Source organism: Cricetulus griseus, chromosome 2 (assembly GCF_003668045.3).
Source record: "Cricetulus griseus strain 17A/GY chromosome 2, alternate assembly CriGri-PICRH-1.0, whole genome shotgun sequence".
Classification (NCBI taxonomy): domain Eukaryota; kingdom Metazoa; phylum Chordata; class Mammalia; order Rodentia; family Cricetidae; genus Cricetulus; species Cricetulus griseus.
Window position 1 is genome coordinate 26,956,553 of NC_048595.1, and position 21,832 is coordinate 26,978,384.

Consider the following 21,832-nt stretch of genomic DNA (forward strand, 5'->3'; position numbering starts at 1 on the left):
GTGTCTTTCTGGTTTTGGGTTACCTCACTCAGGATATTTTTTTTTCTAGTTCTGTACATTTGCCTTTGAATTTTAGGATGTCATTGTTTCTTACCACTGACTAGTGCTCCGTTGTGTAAATATACATTTTCTTTATCCATTCTTCAGTTGAGGAGCATCTAGGTTGTTTCCAAGATCTGGCTATTAGAATAATGTTGTTATGAGCATAGTTGAGCAAATGTTCTTGTAGTGTGAATGTGCATCCTTTGAGTATACGCCCAAAAGTGGTACTGCAGGGTCTTTAGACCACTTCCTAAATAAAACACCAGTAGCACAGACACTAAGAACAATAATTAATAAATGGGACCTCCTGAAACTGAGAAGCTTCGTAAAGCAAAGAACATGGTCAACAAGACAAAATGGCTCCCTACAGAATGGGAAAAGATCTTCACCAACCCCACAACAGACTGAGGGCTGATCTCCAAAATATACAGAGAACTCAAGAAATTAGACATCAAACTACCAAATAATCCAATTAAAAAACGGGTACTGTAGGGGACAGTAAGCCACACCTGTTAGAGGCTGGTTACAGGTGTGCCTGACCACGCCTGTTACCAGCCTCTAACAGGCGTGGCTTACTGTCCCCTACAATTACTGTCCCCTACAGGGTACAGATCCAAACAGAATTCTCAGCAGAACAATCTCAAATGGCAATGGTGGAAAGACACTTAAGGAAATGCTCAACATCCTTAGTCATCAGAGAAATGTAAATTAAATCACTGAGATTCCATCTTACACCAATCAGAATGGCTAAGATCAAAAACACCAATGTCAACTTATACTGGAGAGGATGTAAAGAAAATGGAGCACTCCTCCATTGCTGGTGGGAGTGCAAACTTGCACAGCCTCTGTAGAAATCAGTATGGCAATTTCTAAGAAAATTAGGGATCAACCTGCCCCACTATTAAGTGTTTGTGGCTGGGTGGTGGTAGTGCATGCCATTGAGCCCAGCACTCAGGAGGCAGAGGCAGGCAGATCTTTGTGAGTACAAGGTCAGCCTGGCCTAGTGAGTGAGTTCCAGGACAGCCAAAGCTACACAGAGAAACCCTGTCTAGAAAAATCAAAAAGAAAAAAAAAATCTGGAGCCAGTGATAACCCAGCAGGGTGTGTAACTGCTCAGTGCTGGTGGCGTTATCCCATATTAATGTGCCTAGGCTGGCATTGGGCTTATGTAGCTGAGGCTGTTCTTAAACTCCTAATTCTTTGGCTTCTCTACCTCCCAAGTGCTGAGATTATAGGCCAGTGCCAGTATACCTAAAATTCTTATCTTGTTTTTATATATTTTTGGAGTCAGGGTTTGACTATGTAACTCACAACCCTCCCTCCTGCCTCAGCATTTTAAGTGCTAGGATTAGGGACTGGAGAGATGGCTCTATGATTAAGAGCATTTGCTGCTCTTCCAGAGGGTCCCAGGTTCAATTCCCAGCACCCCCATGCCACCACACAATTGTCTCTAACTCCAGTTTCAGGGGATCCAATGTCTCTTCTGACATCAGTGGGTCTTACCTGCATGAGATACACAGACACACATGGAGGCAAAATACCCATGCACATAAAATGCAATAACAACAACAACAACAAAAAAGTGGACCCAGGCGTTGGTGGCTCCCGCCTTTAATCTCAGCACTCCGGAAGCAGAGGCAGGAGGATCTTCGAGTTTGAGGCCAGCCTGTTCTACAGAATGAATTTCAGGACAGCAAGGGCTACATAAAGAAACCCTGTCTGGAAAAACCAAAAACCAAACCAAACCAAAACAACAACAACAAAAAAACCGGTTAGATACTTTTGTGGACAACAATAACAACAAAATGACTTTCCTTTTGAAACTGGGGGCTACATAGTTTTTTTTCAAGACAGGGTTTCTCTGTGTAGCTTTGGAGCCTATCCTGGCACTCGCTCTGGAGACCAGGCTGGCCTGGAACTCACAGAGATCCACCTGCCTCTGCCTCCCGAGTGGTGGGATTGAAGGTGTGCACCACCAAATGCCCAGCTTCATAGTTTTTCTCTTCTTTTTTATTCCAGGTTTCTTTGGGTAACTACAGCTATGCTTCATTTACCTCTAGGGCCTATTGATTCTGTAAGAATAAGAGGGGAGCCAGGTGGTGGTGGTACACACCTTTAATCCCAGCACTCGGGAAGCAGAGGCAGGTGGATCTCTGTGAGTTTGAGGCCAGCCTGGCAGCTTGGTCTACAGAGTTCCAGGACAGTCAGGACTGGTTCGCAAAGAAACCCTCTCTCAAAAAACCAAACCAAAGCAACAAAAAAAAAAAAAAAAAAATGAGGGGAACAGTTTGATTTATATATATTTAATGTACATAGGTGTTTTGCCTACTGGTTTGTCTGTGTAATATGTGCACCTGATGCCTTTGAAGGCCAGAAGAAAGCTCTGGTACTGGAGTTACAGACAGCTGTGAAGCAACATGTGGGTTCTGAGAATCGATCCTGGGTACTCTGGAAGCAGCCAGGTGTTCTTAACTACTGAGTCCTCTCTTCAGCCTGTGCATTCAAATAAGAGGTCACAGCACAAAAGAGCCAGCAGGGTAGACCAGTGGGATCCAGAGCACAGGGCTGTCTGGGGGAACGTTCTAACCCTCTGGTTCTCACCTGGGACAATGCCTAGCATCTGGAGACTTGGAACATTCACCTGGGCCATCTGGACTCGAACCACTGAAGTAGGGCTGCCTTTCTTAGAGTTTCATGATGGGAAACTGGCCCAAGACAACATCATGAGTTGGGGGCAGAGATGGGACCTGAGCACAGTGTCCCAATTCCAACCATTCTGGACACTGTATGAGACCCTTGGACCTCTCTGCGATCTGTTTCTTGCATGTGAGTGTGTTTGAGTGCATGGTGTGTGCATCACACGATACGGTGCACAATAGAAAGCGGAGGAGTGGGTTCTCTTTTCCCACTTTTTTGAGACAGGGTTTCTCTGTGCGGCTTTGGAGCCTGTCCTGGAACTCACTCTGTAGACCAGGGTGACCTCGAACTCGGAGATATCCGCCTGCCTCTGCTTCCATCTCCTGGCCTCTCTCTCTGTAATTTAACTCAGGTGTGGCACGCACCTTTACCTGCTAAGCTATATTGCCCCCTGCCTTGATTTTAAATGGAGACTTGTGTATTACTTAGTTAAGCTTTTTTTAGGCAGAGGTATTTTTATGTATGTATGTATGTATTTGCACTACGGATGGAGTCTGGGATGCATACACAGTGCTGGACCACTGAGACACACACCAGCTCCTGTTTTCTTTGTCGTTCTCCCTTCCTGACTCCCGCCCATGCTTTAACCACCAGCCATGCAGATCAACTCGCTTTTCTCAACGTGTGTGCAGGTCTAGAAGCATGAAACTAAGAGATTGCTTCATCCGCAGAGATGTGTATCTCTTGTTTATTTACTGAGAGGGCAGGTATGTTTCAGATCATCAACACCTCTCCAAGACTGGGGGAGGGAGGAAGCTGTGGTTTCTGGGCAGCTTGTGGCCCATCTCCTAGATACGCTCCCAGATGATAGTGTAATCTGCACCTGTAGCTTGGTGGAGAGTCACAGAACCTCCCATTCGCCTTTACCTAATCTGTCCTGGGCTGCGGGCCAGACTGCTTAGAGGCTAAACAGAAAGCACGAGGCATATTTGTAGCAGGCAGTTCATGAAGTTTCTTCTCTAGCAGAAGCAGGTGTATCTACCCTGCAGCCCATGGGATACAAGTGCCTCAGGATGGCCATAAATGTGGCCTGACACAGAATTGTAAACTTAGCTGCCGGTGGCATCTTACATGTTTTTTTTTTTTTTTTTTTAATTTATTATGTGTACAACATTCTGCTTCCATGTATATCTGCACACCAGAAGAGGGCACCAGATCTCATAATGGATGGTTGTGAGCCACCATGTGGTTGCTGGGAATTGAACTCAGGACCTCTGGAAGAGCAGTCAGTGCTCTTAACCTCTGAGCCATCTCTCCAGCCCCTCCTTTGTGGGTTTTTATATAAAGCTTATTTACAATTCTATTAGGAAAGATAATGTGGTGGTATGAATGAGAATGGCCACTATAGGCAGAAGTTTGATTATTTGGTCCCCCAGTTGGTGGAACTGTTTGGGAAGGATTAGGAATATATGGCCTTGTTGAAGGAGGTGTCAGCTGAGGTAAGTTTTGAGGTTTTAGAAGCCCAGGCCAGGCTCTGTGTGTTTATGTATGGAGGGGCTGGGAGGTGAGCGGATTGAGGTGCATGGTATGAAATTTCCAAGAATTAATAAAGAATTATGTTTAAAATAAAAAAAACCCAACTTAATTTTTGTTTTTTGTTTTTTGTTTTTTTTTGAGACAGGGTTTCTCTGTGTAGTCCATGCTGTCCTGGAACCCACTCTATAGACCAGGCTGACCTCAAACTCAGAGATCTACCTACCTCTGTCTCTAGAGTGCTGGGATTAAAGGCTTTCATCACCACTGCCCAGCAAGTTTAACTTTTGTGTGTATGTGTGTGTGCATGTCTACTGCATGTATGCTAGTGCCCAATAGGCCAGAAGAGGGCGTCAGATCCCCTGGAGTATGAAGTGTAGGTGGTTGTGAGCCACCTGCTGTGGGTGATAGGATCTGAATTCTGGCCTCTAAAAGAGCAGTAACTTCTTTTAAGAGTTGAAGTCATCTCTCCAGCATCCCCCCTTCCTTTCTTAATAAATTGCTTCAAAACAAACAAAAGCATGATTTAAAAACAAAAAAACAAAACAAAACTCAGTTGTGCAGTTGTTGAACTTTGTTGCAATGTCAAAAGATTGGACATCTGGTGGGAAGGGGCATCTTCACCAGGTTGGAAACAGATTTATCTGGTCACTTACCTTCCAGGATCAAAACTCTATGTCTTGTATACCTTGGGCCAGCCAAAGGGCAGGTTCCCTGATCTTGCATTCCAAAACTATGTCCCTACACTTGCCATGGGTGTGGATTCAGTGGCCCTTCAAGCTGGTCCCATTTCACACTGTGGCCTGCTCAGCTGGGCTTTTCTGTCACCTTCTGCCATTCAGATATTCCTCTTATAGGCACAAGTGGAGTGTCAGCTGGCCCTGAACTTGTGGGTTACTGGTCCCAGGAGGGAGCATGTGGGATAGGACTCCTGGCCTTTCTGAACTATCTCCGGCAGCCCTGACCTGAGGCAGTTCACTTGAGTCCCTGGGGTAGGCCCCTGGCCTGAGGCTGTCCCTGAGGTTTGATGGTGATGTAGAGGAGAAAGAATTCACAGCAAATCAAGCTGATGTCTTTGGTGACATAGGCAGACTCTGGGGAGGAGTACATGCATGGAAGAGCAGACATCTGGCCCCCAGGTGTCTTCCCTGGGCCTGGCAAAGCCTGCCTTACTATTGCCTGGCTTACTCTCTCAGGGGTGACAGCTCTTAAATTGCAGGAGGTAGGGGGTGGGATACCTTCTAAACTGTGCCATGACAGACTGTCTTAGGGTTTCTTTTCTTTTTAGAGACAGGTTTTCTCTGTGTAATAGCCCTGGCTGTCCTGGAACTCATTCTGTAGACTAGGCTGGCCTTGAATTCACAGAGATCTGCCTGCCTCTGCCTCCAGCAGCCACCACCACCACCACCGCCGCTCCACCACCCAGTTTAATTAGGGTTTCTATTGCTGTGAGAAAACACCATGAATGAAGCAAGTTGGGGAGGAAAGGGTTTATTTGTGTTACTCTTTCACTCACTGTTCATCATCAAAAGGAAGTCAAGAGAACTCAAACAGAGCAGGAACCTGGAGGCAGGATCTGATGCAGAGACCATGGGGGGGTGCTGCTTACTGGCTTGCTCAGCCTGCTTTCTTACAGAACCCAGGACCACCAGCCCAGGGATGGCCCCACCCACAATGGACCTGGTCCTTCCCCATCAATCACAGCCCCACCTTAAGGAGGCATTTTTTCAACTGAGGCTCTGGTCTCTCCAGTGACTCTAGGCAAAACTAGCTGCACACAAAGGCGATTCCAAACTTTCCCCCTGATTTCAAACTTACCTGCAAGACAAGCCAAACAGAACACTCTCCAGAAACTTAGACTTGTTTTGAGGGGGGAGGTTATTTGGTTTCTCAAATTAAGGTTTCTTTGTGCAACAGTTCTGGCTGTTCTGGAACTTGCTTTGTAGACCAGGATGGCCTCAAACTCACAGAGACCACCTGCCTCTGTCTCCGGAGTGCTGGGATTAAAGGCATGTGCCAATACCACTCGACTTTTTGTTTTGTTTTCTTGAGATAGGGTTTCCCTGTGTAGCTTTGGAGCCTGTCCTGGAACTCGCTTTGTACAACAGGCTGGCCTCAAACTCTCAGAGATCTGCCTGCCTCTGCCTCCAGAGTGCTGGGATTAAAAGCGTTTGCCACCACCACACAGCAACTTTTTAAAAAAATTTCATTTAACCTTTAAATCGTGTTGTGTGTGTGTGTGTGTGTGTGTGTGTATACAAGTGTGCCGTGGTGTGTGTGTGTGTGTGTGTGTGTGTATGTGTGTATACAAGTGTGCCGTGGTGGGCATATGGATGAAGTGTGTGTGTGTGTGTGTGTGTGTGTGTGTGTGTGTGTGTGTGTATACAAGTGTGTGTGGTGTGTGTGTGTGTGTGTGTGTGTGTATGTGTGTATACAAGTGTGCCGTGGTGGGCATATGGATGAAGTCTGAGAACACATTCAGGTGTTGGTTCTTGATTCACCTTGAGATGGGGGGCAGGGGTGGGGGTGGGGTTCGTCTCTGGTTTGCTACTGCGCATGCCTGGTTAGCTGGCCCCTGAGCCTCCAGGGATTCTCCTGTCCTCGCTTCACATCTCCTTGCACGATACTGAGGTTACAGACACGTGCCACAGCATCTGGCTTTATGTGGGTTCTGAGATCTGAAGTCAGGTCCTCACTCTTGTGCTGCCGCACAGCTCGAATGTCATCCACTGAGCCATGTACCCATTCCTGGTTTCTCTTTTTCTTTTCCTTCTTTCCTTTTAATTTTTTTTTCCTAAGACAGAGTTTCTCTGTGTTATAATAGCGCTGGCTGTTCTGGAACTTGCTTTATAGACCAGGCTGGCCTCGAACTCACAGAGATTTTTCCTCTGCCTCCTGAGTGCTGGGATTAGAGGCAAGTGCCACCACCACCACCTGGCTTTTAAATTTTATTTATTTTTGAGAGAGGGTCTCATAAAACCTAGACTGGTCTCAAACTTATGTTGCTGAGGCTGGTTTTGAACTCCTGATTCTCTTCCTTCCACCTGCCAAGCGCTGGGATACAGATATGCACCAGCATGCCCAGACAATTATTTTAGTGTGTGTGTGTGTGTGTGTGTGTGTGGTGTGTTGGGGGTGGTGGTGGTGGTGGTGTGTGTGTGTGTGTGTATGTGTGCATGCCATGGTCACATGGTGAGCTACCATGTGGTCACTGGAAATTGAACTCAGGACCTCTGGAACAGCAGTCAGTGCTCTTAAGTGCTAAGCTATCTTTCCTTCCCCAATCAGGTTTTTAATTTTATTTAGTTGTATTTATTTACTATGTACAGTGTTCTGTCTGCATGTATGCCTGTAGGCCAAAGATCAAAAGAGGTCACCAGATCTCATTACAGATGGTTGTGAGCCACCATGTGGTTGCTGGGATTGAACTCAGGTCCTCTGGAAGAGCAGTCAGTGCTCTAAACTGCTGTGCCATCTCTCCAGCCCCACATCAGGTTGTTTGTTTGTTTGGTTTTTCCAGACAGGGTTTCTCTGTAGTTTTGGAGGCTGTCCTGGAACTCTGACTCTGTAGACCAGGCTGGTCTTGAACTCACAAAGGTCTGCCTGCTTCTGCTTCCTGAGTGCTGGGATTAAAGGTGTGTGCCACCACTACCCGGCTCCCACATCAGGTTTTTACAAAGACATTCTAGGATCAAATTCAGGTCACCAGGTTTGAATGGCTAGTGTTTTTACCCACTGAGCCCCCAACCTGCTTTGTTTTGTTTTCAGACACGGTTTCTGTAGAGCCCTGGCTGTCCTAGAACTTACTCTGTAGACCAGGCTGGCCTTAAATTCAGAGATCCGCCTGCCTCTGCTTCCTGAGCGCTGAGATTTAAGGCCTGTGCCACAACTGCTCAGCTAAAGATGTATCTTGTCATGCAGCCCAGAATGTCCAAGAACTTCCTATCCTCCTGCCTCAGGACAGAGGTTTCAGGTGTTGCTCTTTTGTCCTTACAGGGACTTGTGAGATGCAGGTCCCTGCAGGAAAGCTGCCCTGGTAAGCCCTCAGTGGTAATTAATGGCCATGGCCCCCTTACTGACTTGGGCTCAGCCTTTGGCCTCTGATGCTTGCATGGTCGCACAGAATTACACATCATGGGGACTATCTGAGTTAAGAGCCAGAATATATTTTGCTGAAAATACACATGTATATGTGGCGTCAGAAGAGGTGCTTTCTGAGAGATTTTGTTTGTTTTGTTCTGACATTAAAAAAAAAAAAATGGACTAGAGATGCAGATCTCGGTTGGAGAAACCTGAAGGAGCACACTGGATCCCAGGCCTTATGTCCCCAGGGTGGCCATCAGACAGCCTTTTGAGGGAGGGGTGGGGTGGGGGGCCTATCAGTACTCCTATAACCTGTCCATCATGGCGAGTAAGTCGTCTCCCTTGCTTGTGCTCTGCTCTGTGATCTCGGGCTGCTCCGTGATCTCAAACTCCCCCATGATCCGGGCCAACTCCTCATTCCGCTGCTGGTCCTGTGGGAGAAATGAGGTAGAGGGGAGGAAGAGGTGTCTGCAGGCTCCTATTTGGGGCAGGAGGTATCTAAATTTCATGCCATCAAGGGGCTCAGCTCGTTGCCAGATTAGGGACAAACACAATAGGGGAACCATCAGAGACCAATTTTTTTGTTTTGTTTCTTGAGACAGGCAGGGTTTCTCTGTGTAGCTTTGGAGCCTGTCCTGGAACTCACTCTGTAGACCAGGCTGGCCTCGAACTCATAGAGATTTCGCCTGTCTCTGCCTCCCAAGTGCAGGGATAAAGGTGTGCGTCACCACTACCCCACTCAAAAATTTTTAAGATTTTTATTTTCTGTGAATGAGTGTTCTGTCTTCATGTATGTATGTGTATCATGTATGTGCCTACTCCCCACAAAGGTCAGAAGAGGGAATCAGATCCCTGGAATGGGAGGAACAAATGCTTGTGAGCCACCATACGGGTGCTGGGAATTGGATTAGTGTCCTCTACAAGAGCAGCTAGGGCTCTTAACCACTGAGCCATCTCCATCCTTGGAGAGCCAATGTTTTTACAAGATGATGAGGAGGATACGTACCTGTGTAGCCTGTATGTTGATGACTTCATAGGATAACTCCTCTGGCCTGGACAGTGCTGCATGTCTGGATGAGGCAGGAAGAAGCAGGCCCAGGGGTACAGGGTTAGGATTGTGTCTTCCTAGCATGGTGAACCACCACACGAGAACACGGCACTCCGTTTTCTCTGCATCCTTTTCTGCCATTCCCTTCTGCTTTCCCACCCTACCGCCCCTCACATTCCGATATTTCAGAAAGTCACGTGCGTTTGTCTCTGCCAACGTCTTCCCTATCTCTGCTCAGCAAGCTCTGAGGCCCAGATCACACGCCAGTCCCTTCAGTCCACGGTGCAGATCAGCCTTCACTACAGCATTTGTGACCTAGCTGCTAAAATGACTTAGGTTCTTCATTCTCCTACCAGAGCCTCCTGAGGCCAGGCCAGGCTCAGGGTCTGTTACTCCATATTTGTGCGTGTTCATGAGTGTGTGCACGCGTGCCATGGCAAGTATGTAGAAGTCAGAGGACACCTTGTGGGTGTCAGTTCTCTCCTTTCACCACGTGGGTCCTAGGACTCGAACTTGGTTCTCAGACTTGGGGCCTTTAGCTGCTGAGCCACCTTGCCAGCCCAGCCTGGTCATCCTCTTGCTTAGTTAAACATCAGAACTTCTGTGGAATGACTTCTGGGGTCCCATGTGTTTACTCCCCAGGGATTCTTTAACCAGGTCAGCATGAATTGCTGGTGTTTCACTTCCGGTTTTTACATCTGTGTTTATGCGTTGGTTGGTCTGCAGTTTTCATGTCTGTGTTGTTATCACATATAGGATATATGTTATATATGTATTTACCCTTGATCTAAGCCATGGGGACAAGAATGTATTACATATCTTTAAAGGATAGTTTAGGGCTGGAGAACTCTCTTGGTTAGCAGAGCACTAGCATGCACAAGGGCCCTGGATTTGATCCGGTATAGACTGAGTGTAATCCTAGCACTTGGGAGGCATAGGCAGGAGGAACAGGAGTCTAAGGCCATTCATTCTCATTGAGGCCATCTGAGCTATATGAGACCCTGTTCAAACAAACAAACAAACAAACAAAAAAGAAAAGAAAAGGAAAGAAAGAAAGAAAAGAAAGGAACTGGTTTAAAACATACTCCTCCTCTTCATCAGTCGTAAATAGATTCAACCGGAATCCTGGTTCAGGGCCACTCGTTTTCTTGATCTCCATCCCTCCCATTAGCCTGGCCAAGAAATTCAGCTCTTCTTTGGCAAGAGGGTTTGGAGCAATGTTTTCCTGTAGAAATAACTATGTGATTTGTAGCCACAGAGGGTGATCACATTTCCTGCCAAGACCCCAGAGACGCAGGGAGGAATTATACAACAAGGCAAAAACAATAACAGTTTAAATTATTTCTGGGCTTAACTACCACACAGAAAGCAAGTTTAGCCAGAAGAATAAGCCAGTCAGCAGCAGAGGGACTCTAGCAAAGAAGCAAACCACAGACTTTCAACTTTGAAGCTGAGTGGAATGCCCCAGGGACCTACACTTCTCAGACTGCCTTCCTTGGGGGGGAGAAGGGCCCTGCTTCTTCCTCTTCAATTAGTCCCATTCCCTCTGCCAAGTGGCTCCTGTCAGGTCTGCAGATCAAGGGGACCATTCCGGCGGAACTCCCATACTGCCCTCTGGTGGTGATATTCAATAATACAGACTCTAGGCCATTCCCTTCTCTCACTACCCTTCACCTTCCTGCCTGGCTTGGGGCTCATCTAACCGTACCATCAGTTACTGAAAACACACTCTTACTTCCGTCTTTCTTGAAACAAAGCCCCTCTCTCCTGCATAAAGAACAAATTGGAGTTAAGACCTTCCTTAATCAGACCTAGTGTCCTTGCATCCAGTAAAACCCTGGCCACTTGAGTCTACTGTGCTATGAGGGAGCCATGTGGAGACTGGCTGCCCCATCAAACAAGACACTTTTCCTGGTCTGTGCTTGTGCTCGCCCTGACACCTTGGTCGTCACTCACTTCTCTTCCTCTGCTCTTTGGTGTCTTGCTCACTCTGGAGCCCTATTTCCATGTCACCTCTTCTGAGTGCCTTTGTGACCTCTTGTTCCCATGCTCCCACCCCAAAGGACAGAGCACACTGTCTTCTGGTATAGACCGCCAACGAGCTCCTTCCATCTTGTTGCTATTTGTTTCTATCACTGTCCTTCCCAGGGAACCAAAAGCTTCTTCAGGATGGGACCACATTTATGACAACCCATGGACACAGTTCCATAAATACTGAATAACTGAACAGTCCAGGATTTGTCCCATAGCTAGTGTGTGGCTAGTTAGTGAAAAGTTGTAGACATGGAATTTAGAGGAATGAAAACTTCATTTTGAAGGTGGGTACCACACCCTTAAAACCAGGAAGCATTGAAGAGGGATGCTTTGGTATCCAAATTCGCACTTATGTTGGACTCGGCAGCCACAGGCCTCGTGGCTCTGGTTTTTGCCATGTCCTGGTGTGGCACCTACTTAATTATAGTGGTGAACCAATCCCCAAATTACCTAATTGGTCAGATCCCTGGGAGGCTCCGAGCAAAGCTCTGATTACAAACCTGTGTACATGGAAGGCTGAAGGGAAGCTTGCAAGCAGTGAGGGGAAAGGTGACTGGCCCTGAAAGGCAGAGTCCCACCCCCTCCCCATGCAGATGGCTGCTTGTTGAAAGAAGCAGGGAGAAAAATGGGGAGGGCAGAAGCTCACCTGTGTCTTTGAGGCTAAGTTCTTTGATGTTGCAGACATATGGGTTTCCACAGGCCGATTCGCGCTGTACCTGATGGCCACAGAAAATGGTGCTGTTATCCAGCCTAGCTCACTGATTTCCTTCTAACTGGTAAGCATAGTTATTGTCTTTTATTGAGACATTCAATGGCACCAGAAAGATGCTGTGAGTGTAAAACTCACCTGAGTTGTGAACCACTCATATTTTACTTCTTCCCCAAGAAAAGGCCCGGAAAGAATAGAACTGAGGCTGGGGGGTGGGGGTGGGGGTGGGGGGCACACATCTTTAATCCCAACATTTGGGAGGCAAAGGCAGGGGGATCTCTATGAGTTGGAGGCCAGCCTGGTCTATGAAGCCAGTTCCAGGACAGCCAGGGCTGCTACACAGAGAAACCCTGTCTGGAAAAACAAACATACAAAAGAATAGCACTGAGGACATCGTTAACATTACAGAGAGGCTGTGTGGCCTTCCACCGAAGAGACACTGGCCACAGTTACTTAAGATTGTTTCTCTTGCCCACGGAAATGTTCCTAGGTATCCTTAGCACTTAAATGTCAGAGCTCTTCGTGTGTACTAGGCAGTGTCCCATTAGCTGAGCCACATCCGCAGTTGAGCCAGTGGGGATTTTTCAGAGCAGAAGTATGTTTTCTTCTTTTCCGTGTGTGTGTGTGTGTGTGTGTGTGTGTGTGTGTGCGCGTGCGTGCGTTGCGTGCGCGCGTGCGTGCGTGCGTGCGTGCGTGTTGTTTTGCTTGTTTTAATGAAGTGACCTCTGTGGACTCAAGTTCATTCCGAGGGAGAATTTTCTTACATGTTAGTTCCCAGTTTCAAGACTCTGTCTCCATAAAGCTCAAAAGCACCTTCCTTCTGGGCAGCCACGTAGTTTCCACCATGCTTGAATCCTGTCTTCTTTACTTCTTCGCCTTTGTCATTGAATATTCTGAAATACAAAGGATGACATGTCGGGCGTTCTCTGGACTTGGGTGGTCTCAGAGGCCCCCTTAATAAGTGCTCACAGCAGGACAAAAAGGAATTTAATCCCTCTTTGGAGGTCAAGAAGCAAGGTTGGGGTGTAGCTGCTCAGCATACTGCCTTATGTTCGAGACCATGGGTTCTAGTCCCAGGGCCCCTAAAACTAACCAAACAAAAGATAAAGACAAGCTGGGTGGTGATGGTGAACTCCTTTAATCCCTGGTATTTGGGAGGCAGAGGCAGGTGGCTCTCTGTGAGTTCGAGACCAGCCTGGTCTATAGAGCAAGTGCCAGGACAGGCTCCAAAGCTACACAGAGAAACCCTGTCTTGAAAAACAAAAACAAACAAAAAACCCAAGTAAAAAAAAGACAATTATGACAGTTGGGCAGAGGCACAAGAGCTGCATAAGCACCTCAGAGTGCTTTCATTCTCACTGCAACCATTTAAGAGAGAGGAGGTGGACCTAGGAAGTGGGTGGCTGGTCCCAAGCATCCGCCACTCAGGTGGCAAAGCTGGGCTTATTTCCTTGACCTCCATATGGCTGAGCTTTTACTGAAGAGGGGGCAGGTAAGCAGAGCCTAAGGGGCTTTGCAGTGCTGCTATCCCAGGGCTGGGCAGGTTCTGTGTTCCTGGCACCTTGAACACTGCTGGGCAGTTACCACTCAGAATTTACCTGATGACTCCGGGAACCTCAGTTCCCCAGGGAACAGGCCCGGACACTGGCAACACAAATCGACCATTAGAATTTTGGACTTTGTCCTTTAGAAATGTGGATACCTGGAAAAAATATATATTTGGTGTCATTTTTCTGGTTATGTGTTCATGGATACAAATGTTCTGAGGATTAACAGCAGGCAGTGGTTTGTGAATGCTACCTAGTGAGCTTGTAACATGAAGGGAGGGACATACCATAATAGACATGCAGGTTTAAAGGGGCTTCATCTATACAATGACTTCGTATGTATGTATGTATGTATGTATGTATGTATGTATGTACATATATATTCATTTATGTATATGTGTGCAAACATGCATGTGTACACAATGCATGTAGGTGCCTGTGTAGGACAGAAGAAAGCAGGGGGTCTCTTGGTCATGGTGTTTTACCACAGCAACCGAACAGTAATTAGACACACCACAAAGCAATACATTCCACACAGTATACGTGAGCATGGCAGTTCACTGAAGAGAACAGGCTGGGGATGTTAAGGGCTGGAGGAAGCAGGTGTTGTGTACAATGCTCCAGAAGTGGAGATAAGTGAGCACAAGTAGTGTTCTGAGGGGGATGGGGAAACTGGCTTGGTCAGAGGTGGGTGAATGACCTTTAAGGAATTCTTTACTTTCGGTTTCTGTGATGAAGGAATACGAGTTTAGCAGAAAGGAGAAAGCTGGCTCCATTGAATGTCCCTGTAACTCACCCTACTCAGAAAAATGCCCACCTTTGTCTTTCCCAGACTCCCTCATCCTTTAGAATTTTCAATCTCAGCACCACTACCATTGTTACCACGCTAGCAATCTGAGCCTCCTTCAGTCACCTTCCTTCATCTACTTGGGGGCTAAGCCGTGCCAGCGTAACGTGCTGTGCCTGGCCTTCCTCTCCACCTTACCTACTGCTCCTCACTGCTGACCATCAATCACCTCTGCCTTCCTATCTGTTTTGAGCCCACTCTCCATTCTACTGATGAAGACACCTCAAGACTCCTCAGCAACCATGTACCTTCCTTAAAATCCTTGGCTCTGCTGCCTGCCAGACCATATCCAGCTGCAACCACATTTTTGACTCCTGCATTTTCCATATGCAAGTGCTGACACCTTCCTTCCCAGACCCAGCAGCCATACCCTCAGTAAGCTGCTGAGCTGGTGTCCTTTGTCACCTCTAGTTTTATTGTGAGAGGACGAGTACTCAGTGTCCCATCTGCAGCTGCTGCTAGAAGGCTCTGTCCATCCAAGGACAGAGACAGATGCTCAGGACAAATGGATGCTGGCCAATGGCCTAAATTTGGACATGCCTATAACCCCAGATGAAGACAGGGCTTGCTAGCCAGCCAGCCTAGTCTAATGGGCAAGCCCCAAGCCCCAGTGGAAATCCTATCTCAGAAAACAAGGTGGAGCACTGGGCATGGTATTCAGGAGGCAGAGTCAGGTGGGTCTCTGTGAATTCAAGGCCATTCTGATCTACATAGAAAGTTCCAGGCTAGCCAGAATTGCACAGTGAGACCCTGTCTCAAAAACAGAAACAAACAAAAGGCCCCAACCAACCAAACAAACAAAAGAACCAATAACAGAAAACAAGCTGGATGTTTCCTGAGAAACACCACAACATACCCACTTCTGTCCTCTAACTACACAAATAAACACAAATGCACTTGCATGCACATGATTATATACATACATGCATAAAAGACAAACACATGTGCACATATCCACAAACATTTGTCTTGTATTTTTTGTTCTTGTTATTTCTTTTTTCTTTTCCAACACAGGTTTTTGTTTTTGTTTTCTGTGTAGCCCTGGCTGACTTAGAACTCACTCTGTGCTGGAATTAAAGGCATTTGCCATCATGTCCTGTAGGCAGAGTTTTTCATCAGGATTGCTGGTTCCCCAATAAACACTCAGAGTCTATTAGTTATGAATGCTTGGCCGATAGCTCAGGCTCGTTACTAGCTCTCTCTCTTTTAGCTTTGTAGCCTATCCTGGCACTCGCTCTGGAGACCAGGCTGGCCTCAAACTCACAGAGATCCACCTGCCTCTGCCTCCCGAGTGCTGGGATTAAAGGTGCGTGCCACCAACGCCCGACTCCCTGTCACTTTCTTCTTGTGCTGGCTTTGGGTTCCCCAAGAGCTGTATGAGACATCATCAGACTGACAACCTGACCAAAACTGGCCACTGTGCAGGAAGCTCTGAAAAGAGCAGCAGGCAGGACCCATACATCTTCAGTAACTCCAGGGAGGTTCCAGGCCAAGGGCTGGGGGGAAGGGGGAGGCCTCTTAAGGCCATCACCTCCAGGGTGGCTGGAGCTTCCTGATGCTGGCCATCTTCAGGACCAGAGTTCTGCCTCATTTTTCATGTGTCTAGAAGCTGGTGCTGCAAAGGCTGCTTGTTGTCCTGACTGTAACCCTGCCTTCAGAGGAGAGGCCAGGCTTGGGAGGGATTGAACATGGTCAAAGACAATGGACATGCTGAAGTCACCCCATTAGGCCTCAACCCTATACAAAGAACTATAGGAGAAATAGTCTTCCCCAGACAACAGCATGCCAATTGGTGATCCAATACCAAAGGGTCAGCCCTGAAAACACACCCCCCCACACCCACACACACACACACACACACACACACACACACACACACACACACACAGACACACACACACACACACCACACACACACAACACACACACACACACACCACACACACACGTACAAGACACAGAAACAGACACACACACACACACACACACACACACACACACAGACACACACAAAGTAACATTATCCAGACTGAGAAGGGTGGATTTTGTGATATGTAGGTACATATATAATTATACATGTATAGATGTAACAAGAACTAGTGAAAAAGAGGCCAAGAGAGCAAGGAGGGGTATATGGAAGGGTTTAGAGGATGAGAGAAATGGTATAATTATAATCTCTTAAAACAAAATAAAAATTATTAAAACAACAAAATCTAAAATGATTACAGATCGGCAAGGTGTGGTGGCATGTTTATTTAATCCCAGCACTCAGGAGGCAGAGGCAGGTGGATCTCTAAATTCGAGGCCAGCCCGGTCTACAAGAGTGAGTTTCAGGACAGCCAGGACTAAATAGGGAAACCCTGTCTTGAAAAAAAACAACAACAACAACAAAAAACCCAACAAAGCAAAAAAAGTTTTACTTTAATTTTGAGTGTATTTATGTCTTTCCCGAGTGTATGTCTGTACGTTATGTTAGTGCAGTGTCTGAGGAGGCCAACAGAGGGCACAGGATGCCCTGGGATTGGCATTATCGACAGCTGTGAGCCATCCCGTGGGTGCTGGGAATCAAACTGGGGTCCTCTGAAAGAACAGCCAGTGTTACTAACTGCTGAGCCATCTCTCCAGCCCTAAGAAGACTGTCTTGATTCTCTTAGGGAGAGCTAACCACACCCTCCATTGTGTTTTCTCTCTTCACTCTGCGACCCCAGCATAGAACTAAACATTCTCACCATACAGGTTTTATTGGATAGTGCTGACCTAATGCATCCTCCTGCCCTTTATAAGCCTCCTCCATATTACCACTTTCCTAAAAGTTTCAGTAAAAGATGGAATGATGCTTCCAATAATACAGATGATGACAGCAACAGGGGAGTCCATGATGGAAGAGTGCAAGGATGTGAGGTCATAGGTCAGGGGGAGGCTGGAGGAGCCAGGCCTTCAGGAGCAGCTCTGGAGAGTCTCCAGAGGGTTGAGGGGGATTGTGGGACTGAGATAGTTGTAACTAACTCTTTTTTTTCCCCCAAGACAGGGTTTCTCTGTGTAGCTTTAGAGCCTGTCCTGGAACTCACTCTGTAGACCAGGTTGGCTTGGAACTCACAGAGATCTGCTTGCCTTTGCTTCCCAAGTGCTGGGATTAAAGGTGTGCGACAACACCGGCTGTAACTCTTGAGGAGCCTAAACAGAAGTGGTCCAAGTGCAGACTCTGATGAGGCCCCTGTGTACAGGTCAGGACCTTGGCTGCATCCACAACGCCTCATATGGTTTCTTGATATAGTAAGCTTGGTATTGGACATGTAGTTTTGTATTTGCTTTGGTTAAAAAAAGTAAGAGTTCCTGGTGCAGAACTGTGTTTTCTTGATTTAGTTGTTTTTGCTAACAAATTTAAAATCTATCAAGACTATTTTGAAAACAGAAAATTTGTATAGGCAATCACAAGTTGCAGCGGAACAGAAACACCATTAAAGACCAGACATGGGAAGCCAGCCCAGATGTTCAGATCATTGGCAGAGGACTGCCATGCTGTGTGATTCATCCCCACTCCAAATCCCCACCCCCAGGGCTAGATACATAGTTAAGGATGACCTTGAACTCCCGTTCATCTTGCCTCTACCTCCCCAGTGGAGGATTAGGGGCATGCGTTGCCATGACTGGCTGTGATTTTTATGTTTCCTTGTTTACCCATTTAGCAATTAAAGCCCAATATATTTAATGGCTTAATACATTTTAATGAGTTCACCATAGAATTATTATTAGGCATGTCTTTTCGTTATAATGAATTTTATCTCCTCACAACTGAGAAATCAATATGGCTGTTTATATTACTGCAATCCATAAAATATGCCTAATATGCATGGTCCTGGTAACATTACTAAGTGGGATTTTCAGTATGTTCAAATTGATGTTAAATATGCTGCAAAACTTAATCTTGCTTGTGCATTCCTATTTTTATATTTTCACCCACAAACCTTAGAGATCTTAGTTTATATTCATGCTGTTCTTGCTCCATCCATAGCTAATACAATGAAATTATTCATGAAGGTTAAAAATAAAATTGGCGTTAGAGCTGAAATCTATTTATCATTCCTGTCTTGGAAGAGAAATACATTCAGCCATGAACTGTACTCTAGTCCTCTTTTTGAATTTGATTTCATGTAGGCATAAGTATGAGGTCCCAAAGGTGCAGAAGGGGCTGTGTCCCTCTATCCTGCTTGTCCTCCACAGTTCCTCACTCCAGGAGGCAACACCATGACCAGTTTCCATTCTATACCATTCACATATAAGCACACACGTGTACATTATTCACTGGGTTTTTCCAGTGAACTCCAAATTATATACTGTCATTTCCACTTTCAGGTAAAGAAGCTGGGATTCAAGAGCAGTGATTGGCTCAGGGTCAAGGGCTCAGCGTGCAGCTGGTATTGTCTAGCACAGGGACATGGCTGGTTTTGCTATAACGTGTCATCTTTCCACTGCAGTTGGCTCAACTTTAGGAAGGAAGGAACAAGCCCCATCTGGCAGTCAACCACCCTCTCCCGCACAGGTTCAGAAGTGTGTTTTTGAGAGTTAGGGTATAGAACTGTTTGGAGGAGGAATAGTCCAATGAGAGAGGGACATTTTGGGGACAACAGCCAACAGGAAATGAGTGTGGGCTGAGGATGTAGCTCAGTGGCAAGGAACTTGCTTAGCATACATGGAGACTTGGTCAGGATCCCAGAAACTGTAAAAAAAAAAAAAAAAAGTATGTGACCCCAAGCTAAAGTGTGAGCAGCTTGGAGAGCAGGGTAGAGCTGTAGGCAGGGCAAACCCTATGCACCTTAGAAGCAACTGGACAGAGCAAGGATGAGAATCAACGTGACATGGTTCTGGGCCAAGTGAGTGGTGGAAAGGAACTTTCCTCAACAGGAACCAGAGTCATGCACACTTGGCTTTTGGGCAGTAGTTAATCACAGACATGGAATTATAGGCCCAGTAGATTTGATCAAGATGAATTTCAGTAGGTGGATGGGTGAAGTCAGGGGAGGAAGTCTTGGAACAGGTAGGAGAGTTAGGGGAAGGCCGAAAAGGAAGTGTGAAGGAGGGCAGCCATGTGACAGTGCCTGATGAACGGACACTGAAGGTGGGAGGCCTGAGAAAAGCTTTGAGGCCACACTAGTACCTCAACAGCACAGTTCTTCTGTAGAAGCAAAGGATAAACCCACATCTTGAAGAAGCTCAATGGAGGTGGGGAAAATGGTTGAAATCTACCACCAGAATGCTTATATAGTCACAGATTCTAAGTGTGACAGGCATCACCAGATGGGTAAAATCGTGTTCCTGGTCTTCCTGGATGACTGGCTTGTGGCCAGGGCAGCATCCATCCACAGGGGTTCCAGGCACTTACTCGTATATGCAGGTCTTGGAAGAAGATGAGCAGTGTCTGTCGGATCATCTGGAACTCACCAGCAGAGAGATTCCCATATATCTGTGAGGCAAGGCAGAGGGGGCATTGCACTTTCCACCATGGGCTGAGTTGTGGGGACAGGCAGGGCTGGGGTGCTCAGGGGTGGGACCCTTGGCAGCAGGAGTGTCAGCACCCACCCTCTGAAGTAAAACAGACCCTGCCATGCTACAGACATGCGCTTCCAACACCCTTTCAGACATTAGAGGAAGTTCTTTGTTGCTGTCTTTCCTCTACAAAGGCCAAGGCAGAGAGCATAAGGTGATAATTGCCCAATAGTTACAAAATAGGTAGCTGTGAGATTTTAGAATGTTCTAGGAGAGTGGCAAGCTTTGACCTTGTCATTGTAATCATAGAACCTGCTGGTTCTTACAGTTGGCTGAGAAGAAGGGTTGTATCAGTGAGATGACAAGCTGGTGACATGCTTACTTCTGTCAGCTGCCGGAAGGTCTCATCCACTTGATGTAGGATAGTTGGGGAGTCCTGGATGAATCCCTTGATGGAGTCTAAATGGTTGAAAGTGACCAGCAGCACATCCTTTGGGCGTGGACACAGCAACACTTGGTATTTGAAAGCCATGGTCATCAGGTCATAGAGCTGTCAACCCACACACAGAACAGATGGGGTCATAAAAGCAGATCAGAACCTGAGCAAAGCAGTTGTGGGAAAGCACCGTGGGCTTGTCACACAGCTCAGGTGACTACCCGGGTTGCCACCCAAGTCAGAGCACTTCTGAGAATTTGAGGGGGTGGTGTTAGTAACTAAGGAGTAGCCAGAAAACCCCTGGGCAAACCATGGTTTCTGGTCATCCTCTGCGTCTTCCTGATGAACACACATGACATGGTATTGGCTGCTGGGAGTTCTGCACTGGGCCCTGGACTTGGATCTGGAATCACAATTCAAATACCTCTTTGTTCAATTTTTTTTTTGGGGGGGGCGGTGTTTGGGGGACAGGGTTTCTCTGTGGCTTTGGAGGCTGTCCTGGAACTAGCTCTTGTAGACCAGGCTGGTCTTGAACTCCCAGAGATCCGCCTGCCTCTGCCTCCCGAGTGCTGGGACTAAAGGCGTGTGCCATCAATGCCCGGCCAATTTGCTTCATGTGTATGTGTTTTTGCCTGGATGTGTGTCTGTGCACCATATAAGTGCCTGCCTGCAGCCATGCTTCCTGCTATGATGATAATGGACTAAACTTCTGAAACTGTAAGCCAGCCCCAAATAAATGTTTTTCTTATAAGAGTTGCCATGGTCATGGTGTCTTGTCATAGCAATAAACATTAAGACACTAGGCAAACATTTTATTAACTAAGCTAAATCCCCAGCCCTACTTCCATTTTTATTTTTAATTTTTTAAAACTACAAAACATTTCAGTTGTGCACATGTGTCTGTGTATAGGGGTGCACACATGATTGCTGGCACCCTAAGAGGACAGAAGCATTGCTTCCCCCTGGAGATGGAGTCACAGGTGGCTGTGAGCCACCTGACATGGGAACTGAACTTGGGTCCTGTGCAAGTGCAGTAAATGCTCTTAAGCTATATGCTTAAGTGTATGCTCTGAGCCATCTCTCTAGCGTCCACTCATACTTTTTAATTCATGAACCAACTGATACAGTTTTGACACAGGAGACCAAACTCACTATTAAGCAGAGGCCAATACTGCACTTGTGATCCTCCTGCCTCCACCTCCCTAGTGCTGGGATTAAAGGCGTGCACCACCACCCCAGCCCCATTTTTAAATGCAGCAGGTGGTTTTTGTTTGTTTGTGTTAAATAGAAATAGAAAGTACACATTCATTCATTTTCTCCACAGCACAGCCTGACACTGGGATGCATGGGTTTAATGGCCAGCCAGGCTTTCCTATAACGTTCTTAGAGGAAACACCACGAACAGGTCTCACATGGGATATTTGCTGACAAT

General features: G+C 46.7%; 1 protein-coding gene across 2 annotated transcripts in view; it reads right to left on the minus strand.

The window, feature by feature from the left end:
* Positions 1-8,358: 8,358 nt before the first annotated feature.
* The window catches only part of Oscp1 (organic solute carrier partner 1), a 32,958-nt gene continuing 19,484 nt past the window's right edge, over positions 8,359-21,832 (minus strand). For both annotated transcript variants that reach the window (XM_027399248.2, XM_027399247.2), the window contains 8 exons: positions 20,347-20,514; positions 19,861-19,941; positions 13,685-13,788; positions 12,851-12,979; positions 12,024-12,093; positions 10,429-10,568; positions 9,302-9,365; positions 8,359-8,726 (listed from right to left, as the gene is read on the minus strand). In XM_027399248.2, coding sequence (XP_027255049.1) covers positions 8,601-8,726; positions 9,302-9,365; positions 10,429-10,568; positions 12,024-12,093; positions 12,851-12,979; positions 13,685-13,788; positions 19,861-19,941; positions 20,347-20,514 — 882 coding nt within the window. In that variant the 3' untranslated portion in view covers positions 8,359-8,600. The remainder of the gene's footprint in view (positions 8,727-9,301; positions 9,366-10,428; positions 10,569-12,023; positions 12,094-12,850; positions 12,980-13,684; positions 13,789-19,860; positions 19,942-20,346; positions 20,515-21,832) is intronic.